Here is a 13,197-nt window from a genome sequence, read left to right as displayed (position 1 = left end):
GCATCCTTGGCTATATGAAGGTCAATGAAACTCTCAAAAAAAAAAAAAAAAAAAAAAAACCCAAAACAAAACAAAACTGGACAAATAACCTAGGCTTGCTAGGCTGAACAAAGATCTAAATTCAAAGTTTACTGAACCGGCACAACTTGTCAAAAGCCAAGTTAAACCATCTTCAGCAGGGTAATATTTGTAAGGGTTTGTGTGTGCGCTCTGTACACACACATGCACACAGAGGTGTTAGTTAGCTTGTTAGTGTGTACCTAGCACACAGGAACTCAAGGCCATTCTTGACTCCGTCAGAGGGATGAGAGAGAGAGAGAGCACAGGAGATGGGTAAATACAGCCACAGGCAGCCACATGCACTTCTGTATGAAGAATCATGGTTCTTGTGATCGGAAATAGGACTGAAAATTGTTTTTCTTTCATCTCAGGTCTAGCCCAAGCTGGCCTCAAACTCAACATCCTCCTGCCTTAGCCTCCTAAGTGCTAGGATCACAGGTACCAGGTCTAGTGCTCCCCAGAATGCGTGAAACCCTGGGCTTCGTCTCACTGTAATGAAACAAACCAGAACCCAGACAACTCCCCACCCTCCTTGCTTGTTCCCTAACAGGGCAGAGGTGAGACTAGACTCACAGACTGTTTAAAATAACTGCATCCTTTAATGGCAGTAATACAATTACTGGATTAAGAGACCACATGAGAGAAGGCAGGTGAGGTTTCTGGAAGACAGATACTGAGTACAAAAGGGGGTGGGAGAGCCATGCGACCATCATTGTAAAAATACAGTACGTTATATACATATTTGCACCATCGACTTTCAACTCAGAAATACTATTTACACTTTTGTTACAATCCTGGTTAGAGAACAATTTTTCTTTAAAAGTGTGGCCTGATGGCGAGTGGGGCTTCAAGCGGATGTCCTTGCCCATGAGGGTCTTTGGCTAACTGTTCCAAGAAGAAGGCTCCAGACTCCATCTTAGCCACAGGTTTCAGCCTTAAAAATTCATTTTTCTTTAGCAAAAGGACAGTTTTCTTTTTCTAATATACACCAGGCTGGCTTTGAACCTGTAATCCTCCTGACCCTGCCTCCTGAGTGCAGGGATGACAGGTGCCCACTACCAAGCCTGGCTTTTACAAAAAGGGGATTTTCAAAGGGGTGGAGGGATCCAAACACTGCCACACTGTACTCACCTATCCTATGCTCACCATGGCCCCAGCCTTGGCCATGAGGCTCTGAGGCCCAGAGGCCAAGGCTGGGGCCCAAAGACAAATCTCATTGATGATTGTTTAGGAAAATAAAACAAAATAAAAAACGCAAGACAAACAAACCAACTTGATCTTGGTGCACTGACCCAAAGGGTTGTGAGACTGTGGGGCACAAGCCCCTCCCACCCTGGCTACAGGCCCCAAACTGTTTTGAAGGAATTTCTCTTTGGGTGTGGAGGGTGGGATGGGATGGGAGGTGGGAGCCTGTCCCCTCCTGAGGTGGAGGGGAATCCACTGGCTGTGTGTGTCAGGTCTCCTCATTAACAAGGACGCAGTTGGGCCAAGAGGCCCAATAGAAAAGGGGCAGAGCAGCCTGCAAGAGCTGGTGAGTGCCTCAGAGAAAGGAACGTCTGCAGGTCGTACCCAGCGCCCTGATCCAATCTTAGGGACAGGGTCACAGGAGAGTCTCTGCCCCTTGCCCCTCCCACCCCCATTCTTTGGACAAGGCCAGCCCTAACTAAGGTGGTTAGTGGTGGAGGCTTCGGAAACACCTCCACTCTGTGGGATATGGCAGGTAACTCTGGGCCTCTCCGCCTGAGGGGGCTTGGTCCCTTTCCTAGAAAAGGCCCAACACATCAGCTGGACACCTGCTATTTCCTCAGGCCCCATTTTGGGAAGGACCCATTAATCCAACCCAACAGATCACTGACGCCCAGCTTCTGTCAGCTTGGGAGGAAAAAGCAAACACTATCTGGTACTCTACAGATAACATGGCTATGGGGTGTGGAAGCAGCTAGCAGGCATACTTTGCCAGGGCGACTCTTGGCCTCTCTCCTTGGGGGTCTGGCAGGTGGCCACACCACGGATCCTTGAGCTGTCTCGAGGGTGAGGCCAGTGGCGCAGGGTAGGTAATACTGAGGGAGAATGCTTCAGGGCTGTCCCGCTCCTGCCAGGCCTGCTGCCCACAGGTCTGTCTACCAAGAGTCTCCCACTGAGCTGGAGGGTGTCACTTTCAGGACAAACCCCGGATGGACAGATGGACGGAGGATGTGGGATGCACAGGCAGGTTAGGGCCAGAGGATTGCCAGGCCCTTTTTCTCCCGTTGACATTTTCTCACTTCACTGTTGCTTTGTCCTGAAGCAAGCTGTCACAGGCTGCATGCTAGAGAGGACAGTTGACCCTGGGGCTCTAGGAACTCCGGCAGCAGCTTCTCCGATGTGATGTGGTTCTGTGGAACTTCCAGCAGCACAGGGTGAGTGGCCTTCAGTGCTCTCCCAGACAGCGATGCTTCCCTCAGTTCCAGGGAAGTCCCAGGCTGGGTACTTGCCACTATCCAATGCAGGGTATAAGTTGCTCACTGGGCAGAGGGGAGCCCAGGAGCCTGCAGCACTGACCAGAACCCAAGATGGTTAGATACAATTTATGATTCAAAGAAAGTACTATTTAAAAAAGGGGGAAAGGGAAGAAAAATGTGAAGAAAGAACACCCTGCCCAGCTGCCCCACCTCCCGCCTGAAACTCTGGTTGCTGCCCTTAAATGTCACCCTGGGAGGGTGGTGGAGTGGAGGGAGCACTGGCCCCCACTGACACTACTGGCAGAAGGGGGAGGCTGTGGGGTCAAAGCCTTTAAAAACGTCCTTCAGGGACCCCGCATCCTGCTCACCCTCACGGGCAGGGCTGTTGCCAGCAAATGGGCTCCCTGTGCCTGTTTTGGGGGTCGGCTTTACAGTCCCAAAGAGAGTGGGCACTGGCAGGTTGTGTACCCCAGGCTGGGGTGTGGCCCCCTCAGGGGGCGGGGTAGATGAGGCAGCAGTGGGGGCTGCGGTGGCCTTGGGCCGGGGCCGGTTGTAGCTATTGTATCTGTCCGTGGCTGTGGCCCCATCTGCGCTGGCCTTCCCTGTCTCTGGCTGCTCTAGGGCAGATTTCCGGACAAACGGAGGCTCTTTCGCCTTGGAGGTGGAGCCCTTGCCATTGCCCTCAGGACCCTTGGGCTGAGCACTTGTGTCAGAAGCTGGCTCTGCAGTTTTGCCACCTGCATTGGGAGTCCTTGGGTCATATAGGCTGATACCACTCAGCACACTGCTCTGCCCGCTGCTGCTGCCCTGGCCCAAGCCACCAGCCGCCAGCACTCGGGGGTCATAGGGAGCCGTGGCCGGTGGGGATGAATCCCCGCTTGGGCTGGCAGCAGGAGGCGATGCTTCGGTGGGACAGGGCTTGGCTGCACGGGAGGCTGCCGCAGGATCTGCTGGCTTCTGTAACCTGGGGTCAGTAGGGGTCTTCCGCACCCTGGGATCGCTGGGCTTTTCACTCTGGCCAGGGGTATTGACATTGACAGTCTTGAGGATTCGAGAGAGGAGTTCAAAGTCAGGTAGGTTAGAGCCAGAGGTGCTGGGATCTGTGGAGCCTGGACGCTGCCGGGTGTTGGGAGGCCCAGGGGGTGTGGAGCGGTGTAGCCTAGGATCTAGAGCAGGTAGGGACTGCAGGGCAGCAGGCACTGGGGGCACGTCCTGCTTGGGGATGGGCAGGGGGATCAGGTCTTCAGGGTTCCAGAGCACGGTACGAGCAAAGCTCGGCTTGCTCAGGGTCACATCCTTTTTGATGTGGCTGAACTGTTGCAGCTGAGAGCGAGGGTCCCGTAGTGGGTGTCCAGGCAGAGGGTCCAGGGGAATGTTCACTGCCTTTTCCCGCAAGGCTCTCTCCCCTTCCTCCTCTTCCGCAGGGGGCTGTCCTTTTGAACTGCTGGGGCCTGCAGGGTTGGAATGAAGGTTGCCTTCAGCCTTGGAGGTGGGCAGAGCACGAGCCAACCGAGGGTCAGAGGGCCCCGAGTCCCCTGGGCCAGACCCTCCTGAAGTCTCTGCGTGGCGGCTGAGTCTGGGGTCCCGGCTGAGGCGGGGGTCAGACAGCCGGCTTCCTGTGGGGTGTCCCTTCTGGAGGCGGGGATCCCCTAGCCCAATGCTGCTCTGTTCCCCGACTGAAGCCTGGGGTCGGCTTGATGTCTGTTGCCTCAAGGTCTTGAGGATGGATGTGACACTGCTTCCCCCTTCATCCTCGTCACTTGAGTACCAGTTTCCAGTGTCACCTGAGAGAGAGCAGAGCCAACAGAGAGAGATGAATGGCTGCATACCACAGCCCTCTTGTACCCCTAGGTGCCCCTGATGTGTGGCTCTGTGCTCGCAGTTCTCAGCTAGCATCTCCTATGGTCCCAGCTGGGAGCTGGGGGTGGCATGGCCTAGCTCTGGGCAGTGACATCATTGTGGTTTCTCTCTCAGACCAGTACCACTCCTGGTAGGCAGTCTGACCTGAATATCTCGCAATCACCCAAGGAAGTCCTGTCATCAACTTGCCTACTAGACACATTAGGAAATGGAGGTAGGGTGCCGTTAAGTCACGGTGGGGATGGGCCTTAGTCCCCTCCCCCATCCCCCGCCCCCCACCCTGGCCCTATGACCTCTTCCCACCCTCCAAGCAGATTTGGTCAAGACAAATAAGGCTAGACCAGCGCTAGGCACTTCTCTGGAAGTCTGGATAGCACCCATGCTGACAGCTCACACACATCCCCAGGCTACTCAGAGCGGTTCAGGGGTCAGGAAGGACAAGTACAATCACAACAGAGCCCAGGAGGGAAACCTGAGCCACCAGTTCCAGAGCGCCTTGGTCCATTCAGCCCTGAGGTGGTGGCCACCGGTGACCATCTGAGCCTGTGACTACACCACTCATGATCTCAGTTTCTATGGCTGGCTGGTCCTTCTTTGGCTTTGGCTTCTCAAGTTTGTAACCTAGGGATCAGGCCATGAGACTGTCTCTCGAGCTTCTTCAGGAAATGCACTGTCTAAGCTAGGAGCCAGCCCACCACCCTTCTCCACTGAGTCAGGAATTTTCTGAACCCAAGACACAGAGGAGCAGCCTTGGCCTCTATTTCCTCGGCGTGAAGCAGCAGCCCAGGACAGGGCCTCCCTGCCAAGCTACTTTCAGACGCAGCACCCGCCTAGGTGTTCCCCCCTCGTCCCTGCACAGAGCCGGCTGGGCCCCTGCCGGGGGACACATGCCTTCCTCATTCTCCCGGTCCTGTTTGCTGCTCTCAGCCAGCCTCCTCGCTCTCTCCTCCTCCTGCTGCTTCTGCTGGATCCTCAGGTACAGGGCCCTCTGAGCCGAGGGCAAGAAGTCGGGTACACCGGCGCCCGCCTTCGGCCGGCCTGGGGGCCCTCCCTCGGGGAAGCTGTCAGGCTCCAGAGGGTGCTCAGGGAAGAGGGGCTCCCCAGGCTGCCCCGGCAGCTCTTCGTAGTGCCCGTAGTCCTCTGTGGCAGGGAAGAGGGTTTGTGTCGGGAAGGCCTCCGTTGGAAAAGCCAAGCCTTGTGGCAAGTGTGAGGATGAAGATGGCCACCCGTCCCTTCCTCCTCCCCAGGCATGGGTGCCTTGAGAGTCCAGCAGGAGCCCACAGTGGGCCAGCTGGCAGGGAAAGGATGAGGCTCAGGGAGGACATGATGGATGCTTATGGATGTCAGCGTAACTGCGTGCATACACCTCAGGCAGGATTCCTGTAGACAGGCTAGGTAGCTGCTGCTGCCCTCACAGGAAGCAGGCTTGGCTTATCATCTGCCATGAGAGGTCTCATAGTTTCTTGCAAGTATGTCCAACATTGTAATGTGATGTTGTCATCTACCAAGTTCATGCTTGAGAAAGCATGTAATCAAATCAATCTCACACTGACACAAAAAAAGTTCTAATTTTGTTCATTTTTAAGACAAGAGCTCACTATGCAGCCCTGGCTATCCTAGAACGCTCTAAACAGACCAGGCTGGCTTTGAGCTCACAGGGATCCACCTGTCTCTGCTTACCAAGTGCTGGGATTGAAGGCATGAGCCGTGATGCCCAGCAAAGTCATTGTGCTAAATTAAGTTTAAGATTTTGTGCTGTGCTACAGTCCCAGCTTCTCTCAACTGCATGCAGTGCCTACACTGCAGGTTGGACATGCCTGTAAGAAAGTCACTGTATCTCCCAGAAGCAGAACCAGGAGCGAACAAAGCACACTGAAACCTCCGTCTAGCTCAGGACTGAGTCCCCCACCCGCTGTCCTCTAAGGATTCCTGACAGCAGAGCTACTGAGCACAGGAGCACATGGAGGGAGGGCACGCAGCTCCCCTTGCATGGCCACGGCAAATCCTCCCTCCCTCACCAACCAGCTCTGCTATGTACAGCAGACACAACAACATCCCTGTCTCACTGGGAGGGAGTCCCTGGAGTGTAGGGTGGTGAGCTATAGTGCCCATGTCGGTCAAGAGTCAACTCTGACCCTTGCACATGTGATATGACTCTTGTCTGGCTGAGACAATATGCTAAGTATCACACACAGAAGTGGTCCATGACACCAAAAGAGGCAGTCTGGTAGTTTAAACAGAAAAACTGGGGACTCGGAAGATGGTTCACTGGGCTACTGCCACATGACTGAATGGCCACTACAACATAAAGCAAGGCAAGGCATGGCATGGCCTGTAACATCAATACTTGGTAAGTAGGCAGGGTGTCCCAGGATCTAGCTAGCTATATGCGAAGTTCAAATGAGTCTCTGCCTTGGAAGTACAGTGATCAACTGACAAACAGGTCAATCTGGCCTACACACCTGCACACTGCTTATGTGCACCCACGCACATCTATCACAAACTGCAAAACTGGTAAGGACTCACAGTGACAGGTGGCCTGCTGCCGGGGCCTGAATTTAGTCGGTACATGAGCCTAATGGGATGAACTCTATGCTCCAGCCACTCTATGAGGATCTGGGGATACAGGCGGAGGCTTCACCTCCGTAGAACATCAATCACCAGAAGGCCAAATGTACAGAAACCACAGCAGCTCCGTGCTCCAGAGAGCAGTTTCTGAACTCACATTATAAGCTCACTTTCGAGGCAGAGAGACCTACTGTCAACAAGACAACTAACTCAGGACAGACAACAGCACCTCCCTCAACCTTGGTGGCCTGCCTTTCCTAGCATCTCCTGAAACCCACTCTTTACCACGCACCGTGAAGACACTGTGGATGCTTATGCTCCCACACAGGCTGCTTGTGCTCTGAGGCAGCAGTGATCCTCACATCCAACACAAGAGCCTGAACTTGGGTAAAGGGCTGCCTATCCTTCCAGCCCTACACAGCACATACATACAGGTCATATCAGCTCCAACCTGCCAATTCCGAATCACGTGACCCGTCTCTGTACTCTTGGCTACCTCCCGGCCTCTGCCTAGGTGCATCTGTTATCAACAACAGCATGGGAACCTGGAAATTCCCACCACTGTTCTGGCTGACTGGCAGTCTCACTGTATCCTCCCAAATGCATCCTCCACAAGAATGCATGTCCTGCTGCCCCCTCCTGCTCTGTAGAGCGGGCAATTCCACGGTGACACACACGCCTGCCTATCAGGATCTCGCCCTCTCGTTCCGTATGGATGGATGCACAGCCATCTCTGCTTCCCTCAGACCAGCTGGCCAGCTGTGGTACCTGGCCGCCTTCTTCTCAGAGACGCTTCAGATGACTGGTGCTGCTAGGGCTGTGATGGTACCCCTCCACTCTACACTGCCCTGTGCTATTTTCTAACAATGGCTAATGCCGAAATGAGCCATCTGGCCTCTCTGTCTGGTTCCCTCTACTAAAATGCAACTATAGCAAAGGCAGAGACCACACACTCTTAAGCTTTGGCCTGGGGCAGGTCCCTCCTCCATTCTGAATTTCCCACAGTCAGCCACAGCAGCTACCCTTGACTATACTGGACACTGAAGTTGTTAACGTCACAGGACAGAGGCAAGAACCTGTCCAGCCAATGGTGTCAGACAAGCAGTTATTGAGCCCGCCACTACCTGGAAGAGGGGCCTTGTCTAGGGCACCTACCTTCCTCCTGACTGATCCCAGGCACCATAAGCACCGCTTCCTAAGGTATTTCTGCCTTGATCATGATTGATGCTAAGCACTGAGTACTGTTTCCTACACTGACAACAAACACGAGAGTCCTTCCTTTGGCTCCCACAAGACAAAGGGTCCCATAATACTTAAAACACCTATAGAATGGGAATGGGACTGGAATGCTGCTATAAGACTGGACAAGGAAGAAAAGCCACTTCTGACCCCCATCCCACTTTGGTGAGCCCAGCTCTACAGCCTATGTTGCCTACATACCTGCATCTCCAACAAGACCCGGCTCCATTTCCATGCCCTCTTGCTGCGGGTAGAAGTTCTCATAGAAGTTCTGGGCTGGCGGGATAGGAGGCATCATTCCAGAATGTGGGGAGTCTCCAGGACCATAGGGCATCATTGGGGGGCCACCAGGACCCATGGGAGGGCCAGGGTTCATGCCAGGGCCCATTGGCATGTCAGGGTGCATGTCGGGGTGCATGTCAGGATGCATGTCAGGGTGCATGTCGGGGTGCATGTCTGGGTGCATGTCGGGGTGCATGTCAGGATGCATGGGTCCTCCCATTGGCCCTGGGGGTCCCATGTTGGGGCCAGGACCCATTGGCCCTGAGGGTCCACCGGGCCCAGGGAACCTAGAAGAGGAAATGGTACTTGTGATGAAGCTGCTAGGCAGGCAGCGGCACCCAACCAGTGACCTGCAGGAGTCCAAATGGGGCCTGACAGCTTCAAAGGCAGAGCCCTGCCAGGCCGTGCTCCTGTGCTTCTGTGGGCAATATACTCACCTCACGCCCAGCTTCTCAGCTAGCTGCCCCGTGGGCCGCACCACAATCTCAAACAAAGAGGGGATCTTCTTGTTGTACATGTCCTGCTGTAGCTGCTGTGGAGACAGTGGCTCATGTGTTGGCAGGGGCATCTGAGGAGGTCCAGGAGGTGGTGGAGGAGGAGGCGGTGGTGGAGGAGGGCCACCTTGCATGGGCCTGCCATTAGGAGAGGTGGGGGCTGGAGGCCCAGGGGGCCGCGGAGGAGTAGGCAGGAGCCCTACACCAGGAGGTGGCTTGGGCAAAGGGTTGATGCCCTGCTTCTTCAGCTCCTCTACTTCCTTCTCGTCCTCAGCACCTGCTTCTGCATCATCAGCCAACATCTGTAGGAAGCAAAGGAAGTCACGTCAGAAGGCTCCACCAAGTCAGACTAAAAAATTTAAAGTACACACCTGCTGAGAGCCTTAGAACACAGAGTCTAGGATCTAAATTCAAATTCTTCATCACTCTGGGCACAGTGGTACACAATTATAATCTTAGCATTGGGGATGAGGAGGCAGGACGGTCAAGTTTAAAGGCAGTCTTCCTCACCACCATGGCCCCCATTTACAGTGTCTATAGGCCTCTAATGACCTGAGATTTGTCCAACAAGGCTTCAAAACACAGCGCACTTCTCTCTACCAATATCAAGCGTGAAATCCGGCCAATACCCTTAACAATCTGAGACAGCTACCAGAGAGGACTCAACACTAGCAGGCACTGCTGGGTAACAAACCGGATGAAAGCAGTCTTCCTGGCACCCTCAGGGATGTCCCTGTCCTCTAACATGGACAGCTCTACAGCTGGCCTTCCCTGCGTGAAAAGCCTTTACGGCACAGACCCCACAGCCTACAGGATGACCCTACAGCCTACAGGATGACGGGTCTGTTCCTAGCCTGGTCTTCTAGTCTGCGCCCAATGACATGAACATGGCAAACACACATGAGAAAATGACCAGAGGATAGAACATAAACTACCCATCAGCAATTTCAACACAGATGGAGAGAATTGTCCTTACAAACCCTTGTAGCCTTTCCATACATGGCCTCACTACCAGCAAGGCCGCTGCTTGTTGTTCCGACTGCTACGGGCTGAGCTGTGTCACCAAACCTTTCATTAGAGCTAATGCTAGAATCCAAAGGTCTATTATCTATGTAAAAATGGCAGTCATCACCAGGTATGGTGGCACATACCTTTGATCCCAGCACTCTGGAGGGACAGGTATGCTAATTCTATGGATATAAGGTCAGCCTGGTCTATATACTGAGTTCTAGAACAGCCAGGGCTACAGAGAGAATTTGTCTAAAGAAAAAAAGTTACACTTGCCACTTGCATACACAAATAAGGTAAGCTGTCACAAAATCTAAGCTTTGCCCAAACAAGAAATAAACAAACATACTTTAACCAATGACTGTGACTGATCAACAAACCTAACCATCAGCTGACAATGCATTGAACTGCAGAGACCCACAGTGCCATAAGCAGATCAAAAGTGTCCTACGGCATGCACAAGGCACACACTCCTTGCCTGCTTTTTTCTAGTTCTACTTAGAAGAGGCTTCTGTTCTCCAGTGAATGAGGGTTCAGGCTCTCCCACATAGTTACCACTTGTTCCCCATCCTTATGATACCCCGAAAAAGCAAACTACAGGGACAGAAACCACATGGGCAGGTATTAATGGAAGGGAGGGCATCTACAGAAGAGAGGAGTTTAAGTTTAACATGGTTAGATACATTGTGTGTGTGTGTGATATGTCTAGATTATATAGAGCAGATATAAATCTACATGTTGGTTAATACCCACAGATCTGCTGGGGAGAACTTGGTGGTGCATGCTTGTAATCTCAGAACTTGGGAGCTTCATGGGTTCTTCAGGGGAGGATCATGGGTTCAAGAATGACTGTAGATATGTAGTGAGTTCAAGACCAACCTGGACTACATAAGACTATTCCAAACAAAAACAGCCAGTCCACCTCCAAGCGGCTGAAACCCTGCCACACAGGGAGGAACAGACGCCTCTCCGGGCGAGGGCTGTCCAGGACAGACTTGTAGGACATTTACGTTTTGTACTTCAGCGTAAAGTTGACACCTAAGCGTCTCTACCTTCTCAAACAGCCATCCAGGTAACAATCACGGATCAGGTCACGCCATTTAGCCGAGTTGGCAGTGCATAAAGAACTCAACTGTGCTGATTAGAAGATACAACCAAAGCCAACCGAAAAGACTTCCAGGAGACTGCCAAGGTAACAGCAATAGGATCTGTGATCCTGGATTAAAGCTTCTTTGTGAGGCCTACGTGATGCATACCCCTAATGACATGGTTGTGGGTGGCTGAGGACGTCCTCGTTGGGGACTACCGAGCAAACGAGGAGGTAAGAAGCTCAGAAGGTAAACATGCCTCTATACTTTCGTGGTTTTCTTTTTCTCCTTTCTATTTCTAAATTAAAATTCTAAACTTCAAAACACCTTTTCCGTTAAAAAAAAAAAATCCTCTTTGCTCAGCATGGTGGCGCACACCTTTAATCCCAGTGCTCAGGAGGCAGAGGCAGGGGGATCTCTGAGTAAGAGGCCAGCCTGGGCTACAGAGCGAATTCCAGGACAGAGAAACCCTACAAATGAAGCACTGAGAAGAGTAGGTCGGAGGGGTCCAAAGGCCAGCACGGGCCACAAAGCAAAACTGTCAAAACAAACCAAAGCAAAAAGGGGGGGGGGGGGACTAATGGAACCTTAGTAACAGAGGAGATGCTGTGGTACACACCTCTAATCCCCACACTCATCCTGGTCTAAGTGTGAGTTCTAGGTCACCCAGGACTACAGAAAGACCATGTCTTTATTAAAAAACAAACAAACAAGCAAACACAATGACATTCCTTCCCCCAACCAAACTTCAAAAAATAAAACAAAGCTACAAGAAAAACTAAACTGACCAAGGGGTCAGGCCTGGGCGCCTGCTTCTGAGTGTGAACACTGAACCTCCAGCAGGGGGCGGCCTTTAATCAGACACTGCCGGTCCTTCCGCAGGCGAGTGGCTACACTCTAAGGGACTGGATGCTGACCGTCCAGCTCCTAGGCTGGTAGGTTGACAAAAGGCAGCATCCCCACTAACTGTACCAATCTGGGGAAGAAAAACAGACACCAGGATGAGTGTCAAAAGGCACCAGGTTTGTGAGATCCTGGTCCCACTCCCTTCTCTGCACGAGTCCCTGTGACTGCAGAGATACTGGCATTTCCAATCTCAGTCTCTACAAAACACAACACCGTAAGGTGACAATCCTTTCATTCCGCTGTCCCCTAGGGAATCCAGTGCAGCTGCCTCAGGTCTGCAGTAGGAGAGCAGCATGCCCCCGCCCCCACTGCTCCTGCAGGAAGGTGGTGTATGTCATGTACAGATGGATGTAACTTGCAACAGACTCTGATCTTGCCAACGTTGTCTGTGCCGACAGTGGTGTCAGGCTCCTGTGGATTGTGCCCGTGCCACCTCAAGCATTACCTTATCTAGGAGCTCTCGTGTCTCTTCCGTCAGCGGGTCATGGGAGAACATGCAGTCGTCACCATTGATACAGTTCCCAGTGGTGTGGTATAACTTACATGGAAAGTCACGTTCATGACTAATTAAGGCAAACATTTCTTCTCAGAACCCACCCCAAAGAATTAAATAAGCCCCTTCATTTTGGAGGTGAGGAGAGTCAGGCTCTTGCACTGGCTGCCAGTGGCAGTTCTCAACGCTGCTTTAACTCCAGAGCAAGTTCTGGTCCACAGAGCTGGACTTGGAAAGGGTCCTTAGACTCTGTACAGAGAAAGGGAGTAAAAGATGTGGGCTTCCTCAGGTGGAGATGTGAACAGCTCAGACAGAGGCTAAAGGGGCAGAAGGGAAGATGACGGGTGAGGTCCCAGGACAGACTCAGCAGACAAGATGGCCAAGGATATCGTGCATGTAGGGGCAGTTCTCAGCACGAGCACAGAACCCCGTAATGTAAAATTTGCACAGCTCTCGCTTCTTCGGTAGCTCAATATCATGGCTAAAATTGCAGTGGTCTCCCTGGAAAAAGAGAAGACAGACAGAGGGTTTGGGAAGTGAGTTCTGATTCACTTGTGTCTGCAGTGGGACCACAGTCAAGAACATGTCCCCTTGGGAAAAAGTAGTCTCCCAAATGATTCTTCCCAGGCCCTGCTTCCCAGCCTGTGCCTTCTGCTCAGGCTCAACTTTTTACTTCCTGCGTTTTCCTGATTCATCTCTGTCCTTCCTTTCACACCTACTCTGTCCCATACTACTTGTTGTCTGGCAATAAAACTCAT

The 13,197-nt window shown here is 52.6% G+C and overlaps 1 protein-coding gene across 4 annotated transcripts in view; it reads right to left on the bottom strand.

Moving 5' to 3' along the window:
* Positions 1–634: 634 nt before the first annotated feature.
* Zc3h4 (zinc finger CCCH-type containing 4) overlaps positions 635–13,197 on the bottom strand; it is a 38,337-nt gene continuing 25,774 nt past the window's right edge. For 3 of the 4 annotated variants that reach the window (XM_021219119.2, XM_021219120.2, XM_029531778.1), the window contains 6 exons: positions 12,829–12,940; positions 12,392–12,501; positions 8,888–9,246; positions 8,370–8,737; positions 5,253–5,501; positions 635–4,285 (listed from right to left, as the gene is read on the bottom strand). In XM_021219119.2, the coding sequence (XP_021074778.1) occupies positions 2,796–4,285; positions 5,253–5,501; positions 8,370–8,737; positions 8,888–9,246; positions 12,392–12,501; positions 12,829–12,940 (2,688 nt within the window). In that variant the 3' untranslated portion in view covers positions 635–2,795. The remainder of the gene's footprint in view (positions 4,286–5,252; positions 5,502–8,369; positions 8,738–8,887; positions 9,247–12,391; positions 12,502–12,828; positions 12,941–13,197) is intronic. The other variant, XM_029531779.1, reaches the window with a different exon arrangement.

The sequence above is a fragment of the Mus pahari genome, chromosome 19, assembly GCF_900095145.1.
Source record: "Mus pahari chromosome 19, PAHARI_EIJ_v1.1, whole genome shotgun sequence".
Taxonomy (NCBI): domain Eukaryota; kingdom Metazoa; phylum Chordata; class Mammalia; order Rodentia; family Muridae; genus Mus; species Mus pahari.
Note: the sequence above shows the minus strand (reverse complement) of the source record. Positions and strands in the feature narration are given on the sequence as shown.